This window comes from Zingiber officinale, chromosome 11B (assembly GCF_018446385.1).
Source record: "Zingiber officinale cultivar Zhangliang chromosome 11B, Zo_v1.1, whole genome shotgun sequence".
NCBI classification, from domain to species: domain Eukaryota; kingdom Viridiplantae; phylum Streptophyta; class Magnoliopsida; order Zingiberales; family Zingiberaceae; genus Zingiber; species Zingiber officinale.
In genome coordinates this window covers 83,986,114-84,005,052 of record NC_056007.1, presented here as the reverse complement: position 1 = coordinate 84,005,052, position 18,939 = coordinate 83,986,114, and the positions used below count along the sequence as shown (strand labels likewise).

Here is an 18,939-nt window from a genome sequence, read left to right as displayed (position 1 = left end):
AAATCTTAAATAGTTTGTCTTTAATGTATTAGATTTTTGTACTTATTTAAATAAAATTTGAAAATTTTACAGATTCACGAATTCAATCGCTTGAGTAGGGTTCTTGCACTGTTGCACCACAAGAACATCAATTTCGTGTCATTATATCAAAATCTCCTTAATTTAGCAAATGTAGACTAAATTAAATTTCAAATGTGAAGGGGTTGATTCCTTGTATGAGTTTAAAAGTTTTCATTTACCAAAGCTTTTATCAAGAGTGCTTTCTAACTATTATAAATCAAACTCATGAAATTACTATAAATCTCAACTTTTAGTTAATGCAATGATTGGGCCAGTGGTGCATACACATGAACCCTTGATTTTGATTTTGATTTTGATTTTTTTGAGCTATTAAACAATGTCCATTCAATATTTTTTAAGTTATACTCAATGATATTTTTTCTACAAAAATTTTTAGAGATAATAGTGAGTCTAATTATCTATTGTCATCTTTAAAAAAAAAGTGTTTTATTATAATTTGGTTGGTTTGTCCACTTGTCTGTTAACATAAAAAAAATTAGTAGTTGATGATAAAATTAGACAACAAGACTCTAATTAATTGTGACCTTAATTCTAAATGATGAAAAAGTTTGCGTGGTCAAGTTTGCCGACCATGTCAAAATAATGGTAAAAAATAAATATTTTAGCTTCTATTTAAAATAAAGTTGATTGCTTGTTAAAGCAACATAACAACAAAAACTAATTGTTGTTAAATAAAGTAGAGTCAGCTTATTAACTTCCAAACCATATATAGTCGTTGATTGAGAAATACTATTTTATATATATATATATATTACAATTAAATAGATTAATCTTCTTTTTCTTTTAATTGAATTAAATGGTTTCATTCTAATCCCATCATATTAGTATTTAATATTACGTGAGATTAATTTTAATTTAATAATTTTTTAATATTAATTTAATTGATTGGCCCCGACCAATCAAGGTATTTTTTTCCTTTTTTTTCTTTCTTTCCTATGTTTCTAAATTTAATAAGAAAAATTCGAAATCCTTGGAGTTGTTGGAAAAGCCTAGCAAAAGTGCCCATGGGGCCCACTGCCTGGTCCACGTGACTTTCTGGTGGCTCAGAAATATGTGGACCATCCGTTTTGCGAGGCGGAGTTATCAACCGTCCACGTGATCTTAGTCATCTATCTCATGCGGCAAAAATGATTCACTCATCTCAAATGTTTTTATCGTGGATTCCGTCCCGGCTCCCGCGGTTATAATGTTAATGTAAAATATTTAAATTACCATAGAGATATTTATATTTTGATCTCTAATGATAATATATTTATAAAAAAACTTTTTATTAAATAGAATTGGACTGATAAATCATACATCGAGTAATCTCTAGAAGATATTTTATCACCCAAAAGATTAGGTTTGTCAAAAGAAATTTAGATATTTTCATAATTATATGATATTATTCATTTTAATCTAAGTCTTCATGATTTTACTTTTAGATTTTATCTAAAAAATTTTATATTAATTGAGATATCTTTCTCTTATAAACTCATAATCTTTCTCAGATATTTTAAATATGGGACTATGTTTATAATTTTACAACCCTAATACTAATCACTAAATCATCCAAGGACAGGGTTTGATCTCTATAATTATTCCTATGGAAGAACCTACTTTTTATTAAATATCACAAGAATTTTAAAATATTTTTTCATGTCCAACTTTTTATGAGTTTATTTATATTTAATTAATACACATAAAAAATTTAAATAAATATATTTTAATCACTTATTAAATTAAATAAATAAAATTGACCATATATATTCTTAAATAGAGATCGAGAATTATTAATAAATAATATTCATATATTTCATCCAGAAAATTCTTATAAATGTATAAAGAAATCAGAATAGAGAAAATCTCCTTGTAAATTTAAAAATATAAAATTTTAAAATAATTAAATTTAAAAATGAGAGTATGACAGTATCGAAATAAATAAAAAAATAAATAAATTTGAACAATTGTTTTCACTAGCTCTCATTAATTTAGTCTTGACTTAATTTGATTGATGTTACCAAACAATCTTGAACAATATAAAGCATGATTTGATGACTTAGCTTATTTACAACCTTAATTCTTCTTCCAACTTATTTCAATAGATTTGCTTCAGCTTAAATTCATTAATTAATGAATCAAATATTTAAAATTGATATTAGTTGATTGGTTAGTCGGTCTAAATGACATTAGTCAATTGACTGGTTGATTGGTGTCTACCAATTGATTGATATAAATGGATTGAATATGATTTCAACTAAGTGGATTGAACATCTTTGATTAAAACTGTTTTGATCCTAAAACCCATATATTCCTTTGCACTGCTAAAGTTAGCTTGAGCTTACCCATAATAATATTATTATTATTATTAAAAATCTATAAATCTTTGACAAATAAAAAATAACCTAAAAAAAATTATTAAAAAAATATTCATGTCCAAAAAACAAAAGTCATAAACTGTAATTTTTAGATTTATTTAACGATTACAAGTTCTACAGTAATAAATATAGAACTTTAAATATTCTACGTGTGATCAAACGTAAAGTCCGATGACCATTAAACATTGGAAACTTTGATTCTACATCAGAATTCACAATTAGAATTGAAAAAGGTTCGAGTCAAACTCATCAATGTCGAGTTAGTCACGATATAATCAGTTAAAATAATAATAAAAAATAATTTATATTTTCATAATTTAGAAAAAATTTCATTCGACCGGTCTAACAAAGACAAGTCAAACTCATCGATGTTGAGTCGGTTGGAATATCAGCAATTGGTCAAAGCAAGGTGATCAAATTACAATTTACCACTCGTTATTAAGAAAATAAGACATACGAAATTTGTTATTCTCAAAAGAATAAAAGAGAAAAATTAAAATTTATTAAAGATACCGAAAGGGCAAAATCGTCAGTCGCGGTGGAAATCAAATTCAGCTCACCGCATTGAAAGCGGTGTGCACCACACCAAGTAGCTTTCAAGTATCCTACGTCGTTGTTTCCATATTTTTTGTCGCTTTTGGCGGATCTGTTAAGGCGGTTACTTCACCGGCCCATCCTATTCTCTGCCTTCACCAATCTTGACTCCCCCGCCTGTGAAAAGTAGTGGGAGGCGTCGCAGTAAAAAGTAGAAGAGAAAGGAGAGTTGGTGGCGTTTCTGCACCATTTGGAGGGCGGAGGGACGGCGAATGAGTAGAGCGCGAGGCCGGTTGCGCCGTTAACCGACGGGTTCGATCGGCGGAGTTAACGTTTGAGAAGAGAAGCTCCAAAAAAGTAGCTAGCTAGCTCCGATGATGGCAAGCGACGGTGTCTCCGGCCATGCCCAGCATCAGCAGCGTCAAATCTCCTTAGACATGCTGCATCCTTCGCCGTCTTCCTCCGCTTCGATGCGCTCGAGCTTCAACATGTAATCGATGTTCGCGTTATTTGACGTCTAAAACCTTCCCCCTCTCTCTTTCTCTCTCTCTCGGAATTCCTTTTCATGTCGGTTGATTTGATAAAAGAAGATAAATTAGTATTAGCGTTAAGAGAGTGTTTTCGTGTCAATTCATGGCTATTTTTGTGAATCGTGTGAAAAAAATAATCTAAATTTATATGCTTTCTTTTGATTTCTGAGACATCTGTTCGATATTTATTTCATGTTTTGTTATTGGCTGATTCTTAAACACTAAAATTGTCTCTTTAATTAATTAATTTCTTCCAACTAAACTACTGAGTTCTATAGATTGTTTAGCTTATTGGAATCGTTCGGGAATATTATACAGGAAATCAAGCAAATTAGAGATGGGATCTTATGACATAAGCGAGTTGGATCAAGCTTTGTTCACGTATTTGGATGGACAACAAGATTACCCGGCATCAGCTCAAGAACACAGACGTGAGTCTTCCGAATTGACTTGCTTCATTGTTCTTATAATCCTTATAATTATATAATATATCCATATGACACTGGAAGCTGTAGTGATTCTTTGCTCGAGCTTTGGGGAGTCATGAGAATCATAGTTAGCAGATCTTGTTATACTACTTTTTTGACTATTTTTTGTCTGATTGGACTTGAAATCTGACAAAATGATATTCTGAAATCGGGTACATGATGAAGACTTGATTTTCTAAACTTTTTTCCCCCTACAATCCCTTTTTTTCAATCTCTCTTTGGGTGGACTGTGACTTGTAACAAACAACTATGGGTACGTACCTAGAATTTTTTTTACTGAAAGGTCTATAGATCAAGTTTTTTTTTCTCTCTTATTCTGATATTTGGATTTCAATTCTTTCTCAAGAATAAGCAAGTTACTACCTTGTTTTCTCTCTCTTTTCTCTGAGAAAAATTTCATTTTTATGCAATGAACCTGTCTGCAGCATCAAAAGGATATCCCCTTTAATTCCTTAAGCAGAATTGTTTTGTCATCTGCTGTGTGGTGTGTTTTTGGTGCACCTTCAGGCAATTTAATGCTTGCAGGGGCTCTTGTTTGCAGAGATTTTGAACATTTTCCCCTCTCAACCCATGCATGTAGAGCCGTCGACAAAGGTACGGGGACTACCAACTCAGGAGGAGTGGGTGCTCTTCATCCTTTTCCCCCCACTTATTTTATTCTTGGGTGGTTCCTGTGAACTGTACGGGGAAGTAGCTTATTAATTTGCTGCCCTTGCAGGAAGGGATAAGCTTAACCTCTTCTGCAAGTAGTGGTTCTAAAAATATTTCAGAGCAAGCCACAGAGTTTTGCAACATTAAAGGTGATCATCCAGTGCAGGGAAAGGATGACAAAGTACAAGTGACCAAGGTGAACCTCTTTCTCCCTTAATTAATACACACATATCATGTTTTTATTAGCTCGTTAATCTAATGTTGGTAATTACTTCAGAAGGCATGGAACAGAAAGGGAATGGGAGGGCCCAAGACATCAGACCCTAAGGTGAAATCTTTTATGTAGCTCTTAATTTATGTAACTAATTAATAGATTTCTATTTTCCTCACGAAAGATACAGAAACAATTTGTAATGCCGGCAATGTGTTTGATTTATTTGCGGGCAGACACTGAGAAGGCTTGCTCAGAATAGGGAGGCAGCTAGGAAAAGCAGACTTAGGAAGAAGGTATGTGATTATATATATATATATATATATATATATATATATATATATATACACATGACATGATGAAATCCAAAGGATCAATATTAATTAATTGATAAAGGATTGTCCATTTTCTATTACTTCTACAGGCTTATATTCAACAATTAGAGACAAGTAGAATTAAGCTCACTCAGATTGAGCACGAGCTTCATAGGGCAAAAGCACAGGTAGCAGCTACTTTAGCATGGGCTAGCTAGCTACAAAAGCATTTCCGTGAACTCTATATAACATGTATGTAATTAAGGTATGCAGGGTGTATTACTTGGAGGTGGAGGTCTTCTTAGGAACCAAGGCCATCCCACAGGTGTTAGTGGACTAATCTCAGGTACGGTGCATTAATATTGTGCCATTAATGATGTTATCAATGAAGTTTAATTAATTCTTTGCTTATATATATATATATAGATGAAACCATGTTTGATATGGAATACACGAGGTGGCTTGAAGAGCACCACCGGCTAATGTGTGAGCTCCGAGCGGCGGTGCAAGAGCAGTTGCAGGAGAACGAGCTCCAGATGTATGTGGAGAGCTGCATCTCGCATTACGATCAAATGGTGCATCTCAAGAGCACGGTGATCAAGTCGGACGTCTTCCATCTCATCTCCGGCAAGTGGATGACTCCTGCCGAGCGCTGTTTCATGTGGATGGGAGGCTTCCGCCCCTCCGAACTCATCAAGGTCCTCTTCGTTAATTATTTTTAATTCTATTCTTGCAGGCGTACGTGCATGCAAGTCCCACCGTCTAATTAGGCTTAATTAATTAGCACATAATTATCTGTACTAACTAGCTATTATAAATACTTAAACTAGTTATTAGTCCAACCTAGCTAACAATCCTCGCCACTTAAATGTCACTCTCTACATAGAAAATTTCATGCAGTGGTTGTCGGAATAGATACATAGTGCCATAGGATAGTGGTCATTGTTTAACAAAGCTATCACCTAGTTAATTGTTTAGATCAATTAAGGACAATTTATTTAATTAATCATCTCTAGCATGCAATTGGCTGTTAGTTAGCCATTTTTTTAGGGTTGAACTACTTCATTTGATCAAGTATATTAGGTCATATATTTCTTTATCATATATACATAATAAGTAGTTCAAGGAACTTATCAGGAACTTGATGGTTATAACTTATATTCAAATGTCTGGTTAATTAGATTCTGTCGAGCCACATCGACCCATTGACGGAGCAGCAGATACTGGCAGTGTGTGGCATGCAACAGTCGATGCAGGAGGCAGAGGAAGCATTGAGTCAAGGCCTTGAAGCCCTTAATCAGTCTCTCTCGGAAACCATCAACTCTGACGCATTCAACTGCCCTTCCGACGTGGCCAACTACATGGGTCACATGGCCATCGCCATGAACAAGCTCACCACTTTAGAGGGCTTCGTTCGACAAGTAATTAAGCTATATATTGTACATTAAGCTAGCTAGGCTCGATCGATCATACTGAAAATGAAAATGAAAATGTTCCGTGCAGGCAGACAACTTGAGACAGCAGGCACTTCACCGGCTTCACCGGATCTTGACGACGAGGCAGATGGCACGATGCCTGTTAGCCATGGCTGAATACTTTCATCGCCTTCGCGCACTCAGCTCACTTTGGCTGGCTCGACCGAGGAACGATATTTAACTGATCGATCGACTGATAGAACTCCGACACTGATTGAGTCGTCATGATTAGCATGCATCGTTAAGGTGATTAAAAGGTTTAGCCGATCCGCTAGCTATTTGTTAAGGGCCACAGTTAGTTAATCTGTGGTGGCAAAATTGCAAGAGAAGAAGAGAGAGTACTCATTGTCCATCCATTTGAATCCTATTCAGAGAGATGTACAGGTGTATGATGATTGTGTGAATTTACACTGGAAAATGTTTCACATCTTCTTCTCCTTTACCTTTAGATCTGTATATCTGGCTTTGAGATATATACTTGTCAGATCAGTGTTTACGGGGTGATTCTTGCAACATAAAACTGCTATATAAAATCGCAATCAATTTATCAGGTCAATGATTTTTCTTTGTTAATTCATTAATTATATAGTAACTACTGTTTGAAATTAAACTTGATTTTAGATGTTGATAAAATTTATGAAGATAGAAGGATGAGGTGGCAAGTTTGACTAACTTTGTGATATAATGAAATTGTTGAGTTGTCATGATAAGGATAAGAGTTTCGTAGAGATAGAATTAAAAAAAGAAAAAAAATCTAAATTATTAGTGTTTATCCAATAAGCCTATAAATATGTACTTCTTTTCACTGAATGAACCAAGTTGAGTGTTTTGTTTTATTCTCCTTCTCTTCCACGTAGAGATTCTCCTCCTCCTCCATATTATTGTCTCCCATATTTTTCTTTTATTTCTTCTCCAATAGTTTTTTTTCCAACAAAGTGGTATCAGAGTCATCCCATATTTTTCTTTTATTTCTTCTCCAATAGTTTTTTTTCCAACAAAGTGGTATCAGAGCCATGGCTAATGGAGGTATGGTTCCCTTCCAAGTTCCAGTACTCAAAGCGAGTAATTATGACAATTGGAGTATCAAGATGAAGGCGCTTCTTGGAGCTCATGATGTTTGGGAAGTTATAGAAAAAAGCTACGTTGAGCCTCGTGATGACTCGACGTTATCTCCAAATCAAAAAGATAGTTTGAGAGATTTAAGAAAGAGAGACAAGAAGGCTCTCTTCCTTATTTATCAAGCTTTAGATGAGGATGGTTTTGAGAAGATTTCAAGTGCTACTTCAGCCAAGCAAGCATGGGAAATGTTCCAAGTCTCATATCAAGGAGAATAAAAGGTAAAAAAGGTACGACTTCAGACATTAAGAAGTCAATTTGATGCTCTTCCTATGAAAGAAGGTGAGTTAGTATCAGATTATTTTTCTAGAGTCTCTACCATTTCCAATCAACTAAAGAGAAATGGTGAGAAACTAGAAAAAATAACTATTTTCTTCAATCATTGAATTGAAAATTTGATAGCATTACAACCATCATCGAAGATACCAAGGATCTACAAGTCATGACGATTGAGCATGTCACGCCCCGGAGGAGTCTCTGTCCGAAGAAATTTTGGCAGCATCTCCCCTGTACGGCGGACAAATCTGAAACTTTTCTACAAGCACTATACACCTCAGCCACATGCGGCTGGAATAATAACACAAATTAAAACAAACACCACGCAGTTTATAAAGATATTCAGCCTCTGGCTGTCACAACCACGCAGTTAATAATAGTAATCAATAACAATAGGACTCTGACTCAAAATCCACCCTATTCCACTACACTCGTAAAGCTCAAATCCAACGAACTCACCTCTTCTGCCGTCCAGGCAGGCACGTAGTAGAATGAAATCCAATATCATATCAAAAATCCATCAAAAGGTATCACTCCATACAATATCCATAGGAAAAATCCAAAGACAATACTAAAACAAAGTCTGATATAGAAAAAGGCCAAATAAAAATAAATAACGAACTAGTAGAGAACTGGCTCTACGTGCAGATGGGGGGCCAGCGACTGGAACTGCTCCGGACAGCTTCAACCTGAAAATATCAACAATGGAGGCGGGGTGAGTCCAACACTCAGCAGGTACAACTGATATACATAATAAGACAAATAACAGACAACACTAATCATGCGTACAGTCTCCTGAATACGAGAAGGAATAAATGCAACTGAAACAAAATCAGGAGATAACTGTACTAACCGGAATCAAAGTACAAAGGTAACAGGGTCGTCAAACCGGGGAAGTCATAATCCTGTATGCATGTCAATCATATGCATCCATATAAATGCAGCAAGTAAATGCAGCAATCATAAACAATAAATGTAATAAATGCATATGGTGACCGTGCACTCTGACATCACTGCTCCTGATGAGCGACAGAGTGGACGGGATGCTGTCGGAGTACTCCTGTCCTCTGGCCCCAAATCATAAATGGGGGAGCTCAATGCTCTCATCTCCCGGTACACAATGACGGGGAGGATATCTCTGCCGGCTACCACGCTGAGTCACCTGACCAACGGAGCCAAACAAAGTCCACCATCTGCCGGCTACTACACTGCTACACTAAATGCCAGCGGAGCCAAACAGAGCGGAACTGACTGCCAGCTACCACGCTGAGTCCTCAGACCAACGGAGCCAAACAGCAGAACCGCCACACACCTGTCTGATATACCACTAATCCATGAGTGGTGGTGTGTGCAGTACATGTAACTGGCGATGGGCTCAACCATAGTGGAGCTGACAATCGCACAGCATGCAATCATGATGCATGACACTAAGCATGGCAATCTCATGAATAACATAGTAATGACCATATAAATAATACAAAGTGTGTACCACTGGAAGATGTATCAGATAGAAGGTACACAAATCAGATAGGGCATCAAATAAACCCTAGATCCAGAAGATAACATAGCATGTGGTTGGGTCACTACCTAAAGCATATATGATCAGGTAAATAATATGCAGTGCAGACTAAATAAATAAGCAACCATGTAACTATCATGTAGTGACCAACCGAAACAAAATGATTACATAATCACTGCTATATGTTAAACATATTATTATGCATATCAAAGACATAAGTCAAAGTACCCGCCTCTGATCGAAATAAGATCAATCCAGTCCAACTCGGACGTCGAGATACTCGTCTCGAATCGAAGTCCTGTAATAAACCGTATAGTTTAGCTAAATTTAATTATAAGCAAAATAGCTAAACCAAATTATTTTTCTCCAGGAGCCCTAATTAAATAGTTAATCACAGTTAACTATAACTAATTCAAAGCTTAGGGTTCCATTCCTAACTTAACCACAAGTCGACCTAACTACACTTGAACCACCAACTATATAATGAATCAAACTTATCCAAACAAACTCAATTAAATGTATCACAAGCATACTCTTTACCTTATCCTCAGTCACTCTTGTGGACACACGGCCAAGAGATGCAAATGTTGTACAATGCTAACCGAAAGATTTTCCTGCCACAAATCCGTTGTCGACTCTGTAAGGAAACTATTAGTCTCTATATTAAACATCCCCAATCAACACCTACTGGTCTTACCCAAATCAGTGCCCCTCGTTCCCGAAGGTGAGACTAAGGCTTAGTAGAGCCTAGTGATCAGATGCTGATGATGCCAGGGCACAGAGTGCTGCTGTTGGGCGCGAAGAGAAATGGCGATGCTCTGTCGGAAGAGAGGAAACAGAACTCGGCAATGTGGCTCGGCTCGAGGGCAGAGGAAGGGTGGCTGGCACTCTCCGTTCGACGGCGGCAGAGGATCGGCAGGGCTCGGCTAGGGCACGCGGTGGCCGGCGCTAGGGTTGGCGATCCGCTTCGGTTGGCGACTGCAGTTTCCTGTGGCTGGCGGTGTCGCGCGGGCACAAGCACAGAGAGGAGAAGGCGTCGGCTTCTCCCTTGGTCCGAGGCTTATGCACGCGTGGGAGAGGAGAATGAACCGCCGCTTGGTGGTGGTTAGGGCAAGCCGTCGGCGCCGGTTAGGAGGAGAAGACGGCGTCGAAGGCTTAGGGCACGGCACGCGCAGGGAGAGGAAAAGAAACGGAGAGGAAAAGGAAAAATAAAGGAAAAAGGAAAAGGAAAAGGAAATATAAAATAAACATTTCCTCGCTTAAATGGGTCGCCTAAACAGGCTTTTCCCCGGTCCCGTTTTATCCCCGTTAACTTGTCCGTACGAGCTCCGAAAAATTTCCAAAAATTTCCAAAAATTCCCTTATTAATATTCGCCTATTTTCCGGTATTTTACAGAGCAACTCCTGGGTTCATTACAAGCCCATGAAGAAAAGAAGATAAATGAAGAAATTACTCAATAACTCCTAAAGACGACTCTTCAACCGACAAAGAAAAATGAAAGCTCAAGTAACAATAGAAGTCAACGTGGAAGAGGTCGTGGATATGGACGAAGCCGTTCTAATGAGCAAGGATGGGTTTCCAACAACAACAATAAAAGAGGAGAACACTCAACAAGAGGACGTGAAAGAGGGTACACAAACTCGAGGTACGATAAATCTCAAGTTAAGTGCTACAATTGTGACAAATTTGGGCATTATGCAAAAGAATGTAGATTGCCCAAGAATAAAGTATATGAAAGAGCAAATTATATGGAAGAAAGAAAATAAGAAGATGACACCCTACTGCTAGCGTATAAAGATAATGAAAGAGAAGAAGATACAATTTGGTATCTCGACACTGGTGCAAGCAATCGTATGTGCGGTAAAAGAAACATGTTCGTAGAACTTGATGAATCAGTTGGTGGTAATGTATCCTTCGGAGATGAATCAAAGATCGAGGTAAAAGGCAAAGGTAACATTCTCATCCGTTTAAAGAATGGAAAACATGAATTTATCTCAAATGTTTTCTTTGTGACAAATATGAAGAGCAACATCCTAAGCTTAGGACAACTTTTGGCAAAAGGATATGATATTCATCTAAAAGATGGTATGCTCATCTTGAAAGATCATATTGGTTGCTTAATTGCTAAGATGCCTATGTCAAAAAATAGAATGTTCTTTCTTAATATTCAAAATGATGTTGTCAACTGTCTCAAAGCTTGTTACAAAGACATCACTTGACTATGACATCTTCGATTTGGACATCTCAATTTCGGAGGACTAGAACTGCTTTCAAAGAAAGAGATGGTGAGAGGACTACCTTGCATCAAACATCCTGATCAAGTTTGTGAAGCATGTCTACGTGGAAAGCAATTTAGAAGAGGTTTTCCAAATGAGTCAAGTTCAAGAGCTCAAAAGCCTCTTGAACTTATACATACAGATGTTTGCGGTCCGATAAAGCCAAGTTCACTTGGTAAGAGTAATTATTTCATTCTTTTCATAGATAATTTTTCTCAGAAAACTTGGGTATACTTCTTGAAGTAAAAATCGGAGGTCTTCGGCATATTCAAGAAATTTAAAGCTACCATAGAAAAGGAGAGCGGTCTCATTGTCAAAGCTATGCGTTCTGATCGAGAAGGAGAATTTACCTCAAAGGAGTTTCAAGAATTTTGTGAAGCCAACGGAATACGACAACCCTTGATAGTTCCAAGATCCCCTCAACAAAATGGAGTGGCAGAAAGAAAGAATTGAACCATCCTTGACATGACAAGGAGCATTCTCAAAAGCAAGAGGCTACCAAAGGAACTTTGGGCAGAAGCGGTTGCATGTGCAGTATACTTATCCAACCGATCACCAACAAGGAGTGTGTGGGGCAAGACACCACAAGAAGCATGGAGCGGAAGGAAGCCTGAGATTTCTCATCTAAAAGTTTTTGGAAGTATAGCCCACGTTCATGTGCCTGATCAATCAAGAAGCAAATTGGATGATAAAAATAAGAAGTTTATTTTTATTGGTTATGATACTAACTCAAAAGGGGATAAACTATACAATCCAGATACTGGGAAGACAATCATCAGCCGAGATGTCATATTTAATGAAGAAGAAGAATGGAATTGGGAATCTCGAAATGAAGATTACAACTTCTTCCCGTGCTTTGAAGAAGAAGATGTGGAGCAACTAAGGGTGGAGCAACCAAGAGTGGAGCAAACAAGAGAGGAACATACTACTCCACTAGTAACACCAACATCAAGTACTCAAGGAAATTCATCTGCATCAACTTCAAGTGAGAGAGTACCACGCTTTAGAAGCTTACGAGACATTTATGAGGTAACTGAAAATCAAGATAATATTACTCTATTTTGTCTTTTTGCGGATTGCGAGCCTATAGATTTTCAAGAAGCTATAAAGAGCAAAAGGTGGAAAGATGCGATGGATGAAGAAATCAAGGCGATAGAAAAGAATGACACATGGGAGTTAACTGCACTTCCTAAAGGACATAAGGCAATTGGTGTGAAGTGGGTGTACAAAATAAAGAAGAATGCCAAAGGAGAAGTTGAAAGATATAAAGCAAGATTGGTGGCAAAAAGCTACAGTAAAAGATCTGGCATTGATTATGATGAGGTATTCGCTCCCGTTACTCGATTAGAAACTATCAGACTAATCATTGCTTCAGCAGCTCAAAATAAGTGGAAAATACATCAAATGGATATAAAATCTACCTTTTTAAATGGAGTTCTCGAAGAAGAAGTTTATATTCAGCAACCATCAAGTTATGAAGTTAACGGACAAGTAGACAGAGTTCTTAAATTGAAGAAGACTCTTTACGGGCTAAAGCAAGCACCAAGGGCATGAAATAGCCGAATAGACAAGCACATGCAAGAGAAAGACTTCATCAAATGTCCTTATGAACATGCATTATACATTCAGAGTAATGATAAAGATGTTTTGATTGTATGCATATATGTTGATGACTTGATCTTTACAGGAAGCAATCCAAATATGTTTGGAGAATTTAAAGAAGCAATGACTAAAGAGTTTGAGATGATTGATATTGGACTCATGGCATACTATCTGGGCATTGAGGTGAACCAAAGGGAAGATGGAAACTTCATCTCGCAAGCAGGTTATGCAAGAGAGATATTAAAGAAGTTCAAGATGGATAAAAGTAAGTCTATGAATACCCCAGTAAAGTGTGGAGTCAAGCTATCAAAGCATGATGAAGAATAAAAAGTTGATCCAACATTTTTTAAGAGTTTGGTTGGAAGTTTACGATACTTGACGTGCACAAGGCCTGATATTCTTTATGCTGTTGGACTTGTTAGTCGCTACATGGAAGATCCAACTACTACCCACCTTAAGAGAATTTTGCGCTATATTAAAGGTATGATAGATTTTGGATTTCTTTATTCAACATCTAACCACTTCAAACTTGAAGGATATAGCGATAGTGATTGGGGTGGAGATATAGACGATAGAAAGAGCACTACAGGATTTGTGTTCTTTATGGGAGATACAACTTTCACTTGGATGTCAAAAAAACAGCCTATTGTCACACTTTCTACTTGTGAAGCGGAGTATGTGGTTGCAACTTCATGTGTTTGTCATGCTGTTTGGCTCAGAAATTTATTGAATGAGTTAAGGTTACCACAAGAAGAGGCAACCAAGATTCGAGTTGATAACAAGTCTACAATAGCACTAGCAAAAAATCCAGTCTTCCATGATAAAAGCAAGCACATTAATACACACTTTCACTATATCAGAGAATGTATTACAAGAAAAAAGGTGCAAGTGGAATACATAAAGTCTCAAGATCAAGTTGCTGATATTTTTACCAAGCCACTCAAATTTGAAGACTTTATCAAGATGCGATATTTGCTTGGAGTTACAAAATCAAGTTTAAGAGGGGGTGTTGGAAATTAAACTTGATTTTAGATGTTGATAAAATTTGTGAAGATAGAAGGATGAGATGGCAAGTTTGACTAACTTTGTGATAGGATGAAATTGTTGAGTTGTCATGATAAGGATAAGAGTTTCGTAGAGATAGAATTAAAAAAAGAAAAAAAATCTAAATTATTAGTGTTTATCCAATAAGTCTATAAATATGTACTTCTTTTCACTGAATGAAGCAAGTTGAGTGTTTTGTTTTATTCTCCTTCTCTTCCACGTAGAGATTCTCCTCCTCCTCCATATTATTGTCTCCCATATTTTCCTTTTATTTCTTCTCCAATAATTTTTTTTTCCAACAACTACTTGCTTTATATAAACCCTAGTGTAAGTAATTGGGTTAATTCGGATTGATGTAGCAGATCTAAATGACGTGAACAAAAAAGAGAGAAACTCATACGTTGACATGACATTGTTAATTAATGGATTCATCCAAATTTGATAAATTTGTTATAATTTTATATATTACATGATAGATTTATAAAAAAGAAATAATGATAAAATATTCAAAAATAATAAATATATATATATACGGAAATGCTAGAAATCGTAGATCTCTGAGGCAGGTAGGATTGCGACCACAGTAGGTCACTCAGAAAGTGTATGTGTATATTGTCAAATCAGGATATCCTACTTTTCTCTTTAATTGCGATCAGTGTCTTTTAACTAATCTCTTAATTCTTCATAGTGCTTGATCTTATTTGAGGAATATAATCCTAGCTACTTGGCTATGTTGTTAATTCATTGTTAAAGTTTTACATTTTGAGACAGAAACTAGGATGAAGGGTTATATTCAACTAACCAACCAGCTGAGAGGTATAGAGCTGATTGAGCTTTATGTCATGTAAATGATTTTTAATATAGGCTTTTTTAATTTGAACTAGTTGTGAATTTTGTAGGATTAAATTTCCACATTGTTGTCTGGGCTTGCAAAAATAGTTTGTGTGCTATGATTTTCTTAGCGGGTATCAGGGTACAACTGAAGTTGGATGACAGAATATAATCATAGGATCAGAGTTGCATACTTCCTACCTACAGAAATTTCGACTACACAAAGGACCTTTACGTTCTTGCATGAATCCAATTTTTTCAAATCTGTATCTAGTGATAAAGTTCAGCATTTATTATTTCTACTTTTATTAATGCATTTAGGGTTCTTTACTTGCCCATACTTGCTTTGCCCGTCTTTTGTTGTGAATCAAAGAAAGAAAAAACATAGCAAATGGTAAGGCCAAGGTTAGTAAGTTCAGTACGTGTATTCTAATTGGCAAAAAAAATATTTGATTATATTGATTGTAGAATGTTGATCCATCATTGTATCTCAATTTTCTATATTTATGTATGTGCTCAAAATATGGTAGATCCCGAAGTTTTTCCTGACCTGCCCATTTCTCTTTAACATGTTTCCTTGTTCTCTATATATTTAGTATCTTCATCATTTTTGGTTATATCGATCCAGAGCTGATAGAAATATATATAGTTTCTTTTCTAAACCTGGATCCGTGAACCTATATATTATTTTACTACAGGGCCTTGAACTATTATGGTTTCAATAGTATCAATATAGACACAACTTCCCTCAACCTCTCCCTTTGGCCTACAGTGATCTCTAGTTATCTCCATTGATCTAATTTTGTTCTGTTCTAGCTGGTAGTACGTTACCCTTTTATTTCGGCTTGTCTGGATGTGTGCCCACCAAAATGAAATAACAAAAAGCACTTTGAAAACGATGGGACGAGGATATGACGTGTTTACTAGTTCTTAGGCTAATATTTGGCACTTTCTGAAATCCCCATTTGTCCTTCTGGTCTAAGCCACAATATAGGTGAAATGGCTTGCTCAAATTCTAATAAAATTGACAATGGGATGGAACCAGAGAATAGTCCAAGAGGACACTAACAAGAGCTGCTGAAAAGTAACCTTGTCTCTTCATAGGCACCTGCATATATTAAAGGAACAGAGGCAGCAGCAGGTTTGGTAATTGGTGGATTAGGATGAGAAGATGGGAGATTCCTTTGTAAAGTAGTAACACCATGTTTCAGCTCATTAATTGGATCCTATTCTCTGCAATTTTAGTAGGATCTGTTGGTGACTTGGTGGAAATTAACTATTTAGGTACTTTTGGAAGAAGAAAATTAGTTAGATCTGTTCCATCATGTCTCATAAAAGTAGAGGGTCCCTATTCTGGGAAGTTATGGACCTAAATAACAACTTATATTGGATAATAGCAACACTGCAACATATGTTGGGTAAATAGCTATTATTGCATTGCTTGGTATGCTAACAAAAGAAAACTTCCCGGTCACAACTTTTGATGCTTCATGGATATATATATTCTGGTAAGTTTGTTATTGTCTAAATGATAAATGGAGATTAATGCAATAATTGCAAGGTGCTAAGAATATGATTCACTTATTGAGTTTGTTCAAACTTAATTATTGAAAATGTTGTCGAATGAGCCGAGCTTGAGTTTCTTATAGAGCTCAACTAAAGATACTATTGTCTTATAATTCAATTAAAATATTAATTTAACTCTTTTTCAGCTCCTTGTACCATTTGCTTATCGTTAAGCCTTTATTATCTAAATGAGCACATTAACTTGCTCTTTCCCCCTATCTTTTTTTTTCACCTCAACAGATGGATCTATCTTTGCACACAGCAAAAAAGATCTCTAAGCAATGCGATGGAGGGACAAAGGAAGCACTTTGTTGGAAGCTATTGGATTCATTTATCCTTAGATCTTCACCTTCTTCTTCTTCCACCTTTTTGGCCATTTGCTTTTGGGCTGTGTTCTTCTAGTGGATCTAATAATAATTCTGCGTGGGCAGTGCTCCATCATTATTTTTGTAATGATGATGGTGCTGTATTATTTCATGGATCTCAGAGAAGATTTGGAATAAATATAATCATCTTTAACTATAACAAACCTTGAAAAGACCCTAAATTTTCCTTTTTTTTTTATAATTCCCATCATTTATTTATAATGTTTGCTTTGCTAGTTTTCTTTTATTATTTTGCCTCTGCTGGTCTTGACGTTTTGGCTTTTCTAGTGTGACTTGTCTGTTAATGTCCTTGGTCTCAACATTTCTATAATCCTATTGCGTCTGGTTGATTGTTTCTGCTACAGGTTGTTGTTTACCAATAAGTTAGATGGAATGCAGTTCCTGGAAAAAGAAATGGCAAAAAGGAACAAAGATTAGTCAGTAATCAGAATTAGGGGCTGAAATTCCACTAATGCTCAGCCGGTCAATGTTGAGATGGCACCTTCCCCTCTAGGGCCCTGGCCCCTGGCTTAGCTGGTTGATAATGATACATTCAGCCACTACAATAAAGATCTCAAGCTGTATTCTCACACAAATCCAAGAAAGATTAATGAAGAATGGTTCATCTGATAACAGCCTTGTCCTTTACAACGCATATTGACTAGTGAAAAGCTTTCAGGTAAATACAATTCAAGCTCCAGATATCACAAATTTAAGAAACATTATGGAAAGAATGTAGATTATTACTAATGTTAGTATCAGATGGCTAAAACACTGTTTGCCTCACTATCCTGACTAATCATTTCCTTCGAATCCACTGACCGTCTTCATTTATTTAATATATGTACTTGATGCCATCAACATACATCAACTAATAAATTGTGTTAGGAAGGAATGTCTAATTGGTTGGAAAATGATAATTTGTTATAATAAGATAGAGATTAATTTTTAATGGATATATATTTTTGGATTTTTTTTAATTTTCTAATCATTTGACGGTCGACTATAAGTTGATCTCGTAATTTAACTTCTTCACATAATTTGGAGGTGGACTGTGAGTGATACTTGGGGTGAATATAATCATCTTTGCTATAATAAACTAATAAATAATGCCCTCGAGTATAACTGAGTTAGTTTCCACATGATAGATTTGTAAAAATGACCAAGGGTTGATTCCCAATGAAATTGATGGAAATATCCTTCCATGTTATGGCATATTCAGTTTCTTGATTTATCTTTCTATAGATAACTGTAGAATCAACCATGTAAGGCATACGGGGTAAATGTATGTCTTTGGTAGAAATCAACTAATAAATGATGCACTCAATATCATTGTCGAACGGGTCACTACTTGATTTCTAGCAAAACTAGAGGAGGGTGGCCTTTTGTAGAAATCAACTAATCAATGATGCTCCCACATATTAAAATAGTTGATATCTGTATGAATATTTATTTTAATAAATCTTAGAGTCAATTTTTAACGGTTACAACTAAAATAAAATATTCTTCATAATTTATCTATCTTTTATCATGGCATTAATAATACTATATCATTTGGAATAAACGATAAGCTCTAATCAACTAATAAATAACATATCTTTTCAATTAATGTGAACTAGGCTCTTTGAAGGCAGATTCTTCGATTTTCAACTGTTGTATTTGGGGAGATTTTTTTCTAACCACGAGATATTAAATTTCTAAA

General features: G+C 35.9%; 1 protein-coding gene across 6 annotated transcripts; it reads left to right on the top strand.

Moving 5' to 3' along the window:
* Positions 1-3,149: 3,149 nt before the first annotated feature.
* Positions 3,150-7,089, top strand: LOC122035266 (bZIP transcription factor TGA10-like). 6 transcript variants are annotated; one of them, XM_042594684.1, is made up of 11 exons: positions 3,150-3,462; positions 3,821-3,933; positions 4,532-4,584; positions 4,709-4,837; positions 4,922-4,969; positions 5,089-5,148; positions 5,277-5,354; positions 5,440-5,512; positions 5,593-5,864; positions 6,348-6,587; positions 6,670-7,089. In XM_042594684.1, exons 1-11 carry the CDS (start codon positions 3,347-3,349, stop codon positions 6,820-6,822), a joined length of 1,335 nt encoding a protein of 444 aa, XP_042450618.1. In that variant the 5' UTR covers positions 3,150-3,346; the 3' UTR covers positions 6,823-7,089. The 6 variants fall into 6 exon arrangements, with proteins under 6 accessions (XP_042450618.1, XP_042450617.1, XP_042450619.1 ...); XM_042594683.1 differs by having other exon boundaries at positions 4,919-4,969; XM_042594685.1 differs by having other exon boundaries at positions 4,516-4,584; positions 4,919-4,969.
* Positions 7,090-18,939: the final 11,850 nt, after the last annotated feature.

Excerpts from the sequence above, each read along its gene's own strand:
- LOC122035266 (XM_042594681.1), top strand. The coding sequence starts at position 3,347 with ATGATGGCAAGCGACGGTGTCTCCGGCCATGCCCAGCATCAGCAGCGT. Across the intron at positions 5,513-5,592 it reads TGTTAGTGGACTAATCTCAG|ATGAAACCATGTTTGATATG; the intron begins GTACGGTGCATT and ends ATATATATATAG. Across the intron at positions 6,588-6,669 it reads TAGAGGGCTTCGTTCGACAA|GCAGACAACTTGAGACAGCA; the intron begins GTAATTAAGCTA and ends TGTTCCGTGCAG.